This window comes from Capsicum annuum, chromosome 8 (assembly GCF_002878395.1).
Source record: "Capsicum annuum cultivar UCD-10X-F1 chromosome 8, UCD10Xv1.1, whole genome shotgun sequence".
In the NCBI taxonomy this organism is placed as follows: Eukaryota; Viridiplantae; Streptophyta; class Magnoliopsida; order Solanales; family Solanaceae; genus Capsicum; species Capsicum annuum.
In genome coordinates, this window is record NC_061118.1 from 169,812,195 (window position 1) to 169,821,480 (window position 9,286).

Sequence of the window (9,286 nt, forward strand, 5' to 3'; positions counted from 1 at the left end):
TGAGAGATGAAAAGAGAAAGTTTCAAAGGAGGAAAAGAAGTGAGAGAGTACCAGCTGATAATGTAGAGGTATCAGTAGGTGAAGTAGGACCAGATCTAGGTTTTGATAAAACTGAAACGGGTAGAGTAAGTCATGAAGGAAGGCTTGGAGGTGATGAGGCTTTGCAAGTTCTGATGAGGATAGTTTTGTTTTAGATGAAGATGATTATTGTGGTGATGATGAACATGAAGTAGTTGATTCTGGTAGAGCAAGAAGTGTGAAGTTGTCAAAAAATAGGATAACAAAACAAAAAATCATTCATGACCCAACTGCAAAGGAAGTTGTTTGGTAGTTGGGTATGGTGTTTAAATATGTGTATGAATTTAGAAGAGCAGTGACTAAATATGCAGTAAGAAAAAGGGTTCCTGTGGAGAAGTGGGTAAATGAGCCAAAAAAGGTTAGATTTAGGTGCAAGGATGATTGTCCATGGCTTTTATATGCAGGTCTTGACAAGACAACAAATGATTTCATGATAAAAACTTACATTCCAAAGCATACTTGCAACAAGACAACCAGAAATTACTTGTGCAATGCAAAGTTCTTAGCTGAAACCTTCAGAGAAAGAATAGTTGAGCAACCCAACATAAGAGTATTCAAGTTGCAAGAGTTAATTAGAAAAAAGTTCAAACTTTATGTAGGTAAGACCATTATGAAAAGAGAAAGGGATAAAGTCTTGAAAGAGATAATGGGTGATCATGTTGTAGAATTTGGAAGAATTCTTGACTACAAAGATGAACTGTTGAGGACAAACCCGGGGACCAGTTGTGTTGTCAAATTTGGTGAGGCTGATGAAGCAGGTAAACCAAAAGTCCATAATTTTTATATCTGCTTTGATTCTTTGAAAAAGGCATGGGTACAATGTAGAAAGTGCATAGATTTAGATGACTGTTTTCTTAAGGGTATTTGTAAAGGCCAATTGTTAGTTGTTGTGGCCAAAGATGGAAACAACCAGATGGTGCCACTTTCTTGGGCAGTAGTTGAAAAAGAAAACACAAACACCTGGACATGGTTTGTTAGGTGTATTAGGGATGACGTAAGACTTGGAGAAGGTGAAGGTCTCACCCTGATTATAGATATGCAGAAGGTATGTACATTATTTTAGGTTTAACCTCATTTCTTTTTACTTTTAACTTAGTATATATGTAATTATGACCTAACTTCACCTTTCTTTTGTTATGTATGTTTACTGAAGGGACTGTTTGCAGCAATAGAGGAGGTGTTACCTCAATCTGAACATAAAAGATGTGCAAGGCATATCTTAGCTAATTGGGCTAAGGACTGGAGAGGTCTTCAAAGAAGACAACAATTTTGAAAGATAGCAAAAAATATATTTGAGTCTCAATTGAGGAAGAATATACAACAGATGAAGTTGCTTGGTCCTAAAGAAATGATGGAAGACTTAATGTACTTCAATATTAATTACTGGTGCAAGCTTTACTTTAACACATAAGTAAAGTGTGATTCAGTGGATAACAACATGAGTGAGTGTTTTAATGCATGGATCTTGGCAGCTAGGTACAAGACCATCATTTCTATGCTTGAAGAAATAAGAGTGAAGATGATGACAAGAATAGGTACTCTAAGGGAGTTTCCAAATACCTGGTCTAGTAATTACTCACCAATGTGTTTGAAGATTTTACAGGAGAACATCAACAGGTCTATGAATTGTACCATTGAGTTTAATGGAGTGGCTGATTTTGAAGTGAAAGAAGGGCTTTGTCAACACACAGTGGATATTATCAAGAGGACATGTAGTTGTAGGTTGTGGCAGTTAAAGGGCATACCATGTGCACATGGTATGGCTGCACTATTGTTCAAGAAACACCCCTTGTATGACTATATTGACAGCTGCTACAGTAAGGAAACATACTTGAGGACTTATGCCAATGTGCTTGCACCATTAACAAACATGGAAATGCGGCCTGTTTCATCAAACATTACTGTTGCACCACCTGAAATAAATACATTGCCTGGCAGGCCATCTAAGTTTAGGAAGAAGGAAGATGGAGAAACAAAGAAATCTGGAAAATTTTCTAGAACTGGACTTGCAATGACATGTAGTTTGTGTCATGTTAGAGGCCACAACAAAAGAAGGTGCCCTCTAAGAGCACAATCAGTAGAACCAAGTGTTGCACCATCAGTAATACCTACTGGTTTAGGCAGGGGAAGAGGCAGGTCAAAGATAAGTTTAACAATTAATTTATTATATTGCTTATCTTACTTCTCAAATTTCTTAACATTATTTTAATATGGAGATCTCTTTGAATATTATAAAACTACACCAGAAACACCAAATGCACCTCCTCAAGTTAGTGTTGGTTCAGGCAGGGAAAGAGGCAGTCCAAAGGTAAGTATAACAATTAATTTAGTGTATTACTTATTTACTTCTCAAATTTCTTAACATTATTTTAATATGTAGAAAACTACACGAGAAATACCAAATGCACCTCCTCAAGTCAGTGTAGGTTCAGGCAGGGGAAGAGGCACGCCAAAGGTAATATTACACTTGTACTAATATAAAAGTTCAATAACTTTTATATAGACTCTCTTCTTTTTTATATGTATAGAAAACTCCATCAAAAGTCATTAGAGCATGTCAACAACAAAAAAAAAAGGTAGAGGGAGACCAAAAAATGCGACACCAACACCTTCTGCACCTATTGTTTTCCCAGCATCCTGTTCTGCACCTTCTGATTATTGTGCATCATCTTCAATGGCTGTTACTACTAAAAGAGGAAGGGGTAATGATAGGGAAAAAAAGCTCCATTGAAAAGGGCAAAAGTAATGGAAATGGGTGTGTTCCAAGCTGAAAATGGATTCAAAGTACTAAATGTAAGTATCTATCCATGTTGTATCTTATGTACATATGAGTCTTTAATGTATGAGTCTTTGAATAAATTTTTTCCTTCATTGTAACCTGACATGCCTAGCAGTAAGATCTGCTCTACTGGTCAAGCAAGGGTAACAAGATCAGCTGATATAACTGGTAACATTGGTTATACACCAACTTCTACCAGTAAGCTGAAATGGAATAGCAAAGCAGCAATATCAACAAAAAAACTAGAAGAGATTAAATAGAAGAAAAGAAAGAAGAAAATGGGAAGCAGTTCAAATAATATAAGTCAAAAAAACACTTCTTCAAAGTTCAAGATGTCCTGAAAATTGTAGTGATGTTGATTATTTTAAGCACTATTTTAAGTTAGATCAGTTGACATGAAAATAATTTTATTTTGGTGTTGTAAAACAAGTAAAGCACTGTATATATATTTTGTTGATGAATGTTGCCTAATGATTGGTATGAATGATTATGTTGTGCCTAATGGTTGGTATGAATGATGATATTGTGTGAAGTTGGAATGTTTTGATGATGAATGTTTTCATTACCCATTATTGTTGTGTTAAATGGTTGTAAAGTTGATATAATGACAACACAACATTGTCATTACACAATTTCAGTGTAAACACATAGCAGCAGCACGGAACTTTGCCTAACAATACACAAATTTGCAATTGTAAACAATAACATAGCAACAACACAAGACACTGCAAGTGTAAATAAGAACATAGCAACAATACACGACACAATTTTGTAAGTGTAAACAACAACGTAACAGGAACACAACACAATTTTGAAAGTGCAAACATTAACATATCAGCAGCACAAGTGCAAACAATAACATAGCAACAGCACAACAAACATCTGAAGTAAGACTACGCAAAAGACACCATAATAGAACATAGTCTGATATATTTAAAGAGGTATAAAAAATTTACACCATAGTCGACCATATCTAGCAACTACTTTCAGTTCATTTGTTGCTGATGAACATAGCAGCAACACAAATCAAAATACATAAAAATATCTTCCAATTCAATCTACACCGTCTCCATCTTCCATTGAGCTTCTTCTTCCGCATCAAGTTATCAATTTGGGCCTCTTTAAGACATAAGTCTTCTTCCAACTCATTGATTTTGTTCACCAGTCTTAGAATGATAAAATTTGATTTGGATCCACTTTTTCGTTATCCTTCCATAGAAAAAAATTACATCTTTGAGACTGAAATTTTTTTTAGAAATCAGGACATTATCATAATTTGAATATAAATTGACAGCAAAATACAATGCAAAATACATACATCATAGTAGGGGCAAGACCAAAAACTTTTTCCCGAATTTGACTTCGACCATGAAGTTTGCAAGTCAAGCAAAATACCTTGTTTGCATCTCACAACAGCATTGAACATTGGATCTGATTCATCCACACAAAGCTTATTCAATTTCGAATTTGTCATTTCATGAATTTCAACAAAATCGTTCATCAAATTAAAACCCTAAATTAATAGTTGAACCAAATTACAAAATAAAATTCAAGAATCGAAGTACAAATTAGAATTAAAAGCTAAAAAGTAAGTTAAAAAAGAGAAAAGAAAGAAAAAAAATGCTGGAACATGAAGGAAAATGGTGGAGAAAGACATGAGTCATATAAAGAGGAAGAAGATGACCGTTGGAACAGAGAGAGAGTAATTTTCCATATTTATTTCATTAAATAAACAATAAATGACGTGTATAATACACGTGGAAGCCTGAACTTTTAATTTTGGACGTGTTGGGACTAAACCAACGCGCCTAGAGGGGATGTTCTCACCTTTCTTGCCATCTCAACATTTAGGGGATAATAAATATAGGAAAAAATAGATCAAGGGGGTAATAGATCTAATTGAAAGGTTGAGTGTGTAGTTGGAATTTCTACTATAGGTTGGGGTATTTGACCATTCTCTCTTAAGTATATTCATTACAATTATTCAATGTATATTATTTCTATTGCAATTTTTCAATGTAAGTTACTATTACTTTACTACTATAAATATGAATATTGCATATACATCTTTGTGACCCTTTGTTCTCTTTCACAGTTAGTAGATTTTTGGAGGTGCTTAAGCATTATAAATCTCCCTGTTGCTCTTTTAATAGGAAGAAAATTTTATGTTATTTTCTCATTATTTATTCATTGTAGTATTGTAGGAAGCCGACAAGTTATATAGATTAAAAGAATTATATTCTTTATTCCAGTCTTTTTTATATTTTTTTCATTTCACGTTCTTTATATTTTTTAATCTTTTGGCCTAGAGTATTACTACATTGATGTAATTATATTTACTTTAATCCTTTTTAGATAATTCAAATATATGTTTTTATATACTATGTTTTTCTCCTTTGATTTACTTTAGAATATTATTACTTTGATTTTATTATTTTCTCCTTTTTTTTGAACCTTTTCCTTTCATTTTTTTAGTTATCAATTTATTTATTGATTAAAAACCAGTCATATTTCTTTTAATGCTTTTCCTTTTGTATATATAAGCCACTTAAAGTTGGGATGGACTTATATATTTTTTTTTAATTTCAATTTCAATTCTTATGTCACATGACTTTAATTTGTGTTCCCCTCTTTCTTCTCTTCTTTATCACATACTGTACCTACTTTTTTTAAAAGAACTAGTTACTAATAGCCGGTACAAGGCATGGGCCAACAAATATTTTTTTAAAATTTATTTTAATTATTGTGATTTATATTATTTTTTAAAAATATATAATATTTTTTTTTTTAGATATTTTAAGTTGTTACTATTATAATTTATAATACTTTTATATAATTTTCAAATAATATATATCGCTCTCGTTGTCCAAACTTTTGTCGCATTGATAGTCAGTTATATTTTTTAAATAATTTAAATTTTAAATTATTGTGATGTATGATATTTTTTATTCAATTCTAATTTAAGTGTCATAATGCTTAGATGAACATAATAGTAAAGTTATGATTGAAGCATAGAAGCAGACATGTCTAAGTGACTCACAATAACTAATTAGAAGTGATATAGCAAAATTAATAGAAAAAGTACTTATGAATTTTTTTTGATTAACTTATTATTTTATATCTATTTTATCTTTTTTATCAAGTATTATTAATTAACACAGTGCTTAAATGGTCATAATAATTAATTAAGGGTGACATAGTAAAATTACGATTGAAACAACGAAATAGACATTTCTAATTAGAAGTGACATAACAAAATCACTATACAAAAATACTTGAAAAAAATTAAATAGGTCTCATATAAAACGTTAAGTAAATTTAATACTAAATACTATTAATTTTTTAATAGTTGGATGACTTTATTATATTTTTTAATATTAATTTTGTATTATTTAGAAGACTTATAATAGTTAACTATGGTGATATAGTCAAATTATGGCTGAAGTAGACGAAGAGAACATATTATAAATATCTATTTTACTTTTTTTTATTAAATATTATTAATTTTATAATAAATAAATAACTTATAATAATTAATTAGAGATGATATAATAAAATCACAAAGAATTATATTTTAAAAATAATCTAAGTTTTTAATTATTGTAATTTATAATACTTTTTCTTCTATTTCAATTTAAGTGACACTGATATAATTTCGATAATTAACGAAATATCACGATTGAAGTACCGAAGTAGACATGTCTTAAATGACTCATAGTAACTAATTAGAAGTGATATAACAAAATTGCTATAAAAGTAAGTATAACGCCCCGAAATATCATCCCAAGGCGTCACACGGTGCTCAAGTCTACGAGTAGCCCCAAGCTAACCTTTTGAGCCTGCTACTAAATTTGGAACTAACTTCAAGATAATCAAATCAATCAATAGTACTGTATCATATTAAATCTGAACTGGAGCAAACTGAAAATATTGTCTGAATGACAAATACTGAAAAGTCTGAAAAGCAACTGATAGTCCGACAAGCCTCTATTGCTAAAGAACTAGAGATTCATTGGGACAGATCCCTAACTAACTCAGACATGTAACCTGTCTGTAAACTTCAAATTCTGATCTGTGTATTACTTCTGAGTTAGGTGGTATCCCCTACAAATCTGATATTCCACGGACGATATGGAATCCGCCATTGACTCGGCTGGGAAGCCTCCAACCCGAGTGTGCCGGAAGGGTTGGAGATCCTGAATCTAATACGCCACAGGGCTCTAGGCCAGCGTAATATATAAACCGAATCGGCAAATCACGGTTTTGGGCAATGAGTTGTCTGAACTCATTTCTTCTTCGGGGAACCACCTAAGCTCTCTTTATGCCCAATTTTTATCCTGTTCTGAATCATGTATGTTTCTAATTTCAACATCTGGAAAGTATGATTTCAAACATGCATTAAGTCTATTCTAAATTATCATGGAAAATCTGAATTGGTGTCGTCACACCAAGACTTGCAAGTCCTATTTCTGAGCCATAATGCAATAAGCATGATCTTTCATTAAAATGTGAGTCAGACCACCCAAGCATGCAATTTACATAAGAGAATTCATGTTCCGAAAACATAAGTAAAAACTATGCAAGAATCCTTCGAACATATGGTGGTCATGTGTTTTTAGCAAAATCATGCACTCTTTCGTTATACGAATAATTTCAACCTTTGTCAACACAACTACCCTCTCTTTTGGAATCCAAATCATAATCCAAATCATAACACAATTCAAGACATTTTATACCATGCTTTTCAAGAATGCATTCAAAATAAACCGTAGCATACCATGAGTAAAGGAAAATCATAACAAGAGAGGGATTTCATTGTAATTCATGCTATCAATTGAATATTCATTGTTAAACACATTCATACATAAATACATAATTTCAAATCAATTTGGGGAAAGGCCTAAAGACCAAAACAATTCCATCAAGTATTCTAAAACATGATTATATTCATAAATCTGAAAACCCCTTTCTTAAAATCATGATTTCTTTGCCCATGAGATTTTTAAGAAAACCCCGCGTACCTCGAATTTAGAAAACAATGAGTGCTTCTTGAATCCTACGACCTGGGGATTCCAAATATGCAATTTGCTTCAAAAACCTATGGTCGAATCTTGAACTACTTGGATTTTATTTTGAAACCCTAGAGAGAGTTCTTTGAGTAATTTTGGTGAATATGATGATATTTTGGTGTTTGAAAGATTAAATCTCGTGTTTAAGAAGAGAGGGCTGAAGGAAATTACCAAAGTGCCATTAATGAAACTGATGGAAACTGTAAAAATTGGCCAGGCGCGATTAAGCAGGCGTCGCCTGGCTTAGAGCAGTGCAATCTACCAGGCGGCACTTGCTGGATCGCCCGCGATAAGCCAGGCGGTGCGTGCTAAATCGCCTGCCTTTCCTGGACTTTAGCCCCGCGATAGAGCGGGCGGCGAGGGCAGATCGCCTGTAGCTACTGGAATACACACCCAAACAAGGTCTTAGGCTCGGCTAAAAATTCTGAAACTCACCCGGGACATACTACGACCTGCCCCATTGCAACGCAATAAAAATATCAAGAAACGAAGGTCGGAAAGGTAGAAAATAAAATCCCCGGAGATCACTAGCTGAAATGAGCCTAAGTCTTTCAACACTTAGAGTATTTTCAAGTTTTCAAGTCTAAAACCACACCACTAAGAGCTAGTATATGCACGAATTTTACGGGGCATTACATATACGTTTATGTATGAAACTAATATTTGATCTTTGTTTGAGAGCATGAATTATGGACTCCCTCTCTTGTAATAATTAAAGATTTTAGATTTATTGAAAGGAGAATTGAAATGCAGGTTTTTGTGATTTGAAACGTCATAGCATTTGATACATTGTTTTAGAGTTATTGAGAGGGTGTCTTGATATGACTATGTTTTGAGTCAAAGAGAAGAATTGCATGAGAAAGAGACTTTGGGCATGACCACCATTGTTTTGTTGAATTGTTGACAAAGAGTCAATTGCACATGTATACATAAGTTTTCTTGAATTGTTTTATTGATATGGTGGTCCTGAACTTATGTCTTGAAACAGAGATTTTTGTATGCTAATAATAGCTCAGAGATGTGACTTGCAAGTCAATGATATGATGATACCATATGTAATTATGCCATAACAGAGTATATTTTCAGAGTATAGTTTCAGAATATGTTTTCAGAGCATGCATGTTTTCATAGAGTTTTAAAAAGGGGCTTAAATAGTGTTAGGTGGTAACCCGAAGACGGCGTGTAACACTCCGTACTTAATTACGTGCATTAGCCATTGTTATATGTGTTGGAGTATATGTATTGATCCTAAGTTAGGTATATATGAGTTTAAGTATGAGTATTGATTATTTTGAGATGGTTTCAAGTGTATAGTTTGATTATATGTGTATAGGAATCGACTTTATTTATACCGGAATTT

The 9,286-nt window shown here is 32.8% G+C and overlaps 1 protein-coding gene across 1 annotated transcript; it reads left to right on the forward strand.

Moving 5' to 3' along the window:
* Positions 1-337: 337 nt before the first annotated feature.
* LOC107879548 lies at positions 338-1,351 on the forward strand. Its single transcript, XM_016726572.2, has 3 exons — positions 338-836; positions 951-1,123; positions 1,232-1,351. The coding sequence occupies exons 1-3, from the start codon at positions 338-340 to the stop codon at positions 1,349-1,351; spliced, it is 792 nt and encodes a 263-aa protein (XP_016582058.2).
* Positions 1,352-9,286: the final 7,935 nt, after the last annotated feature.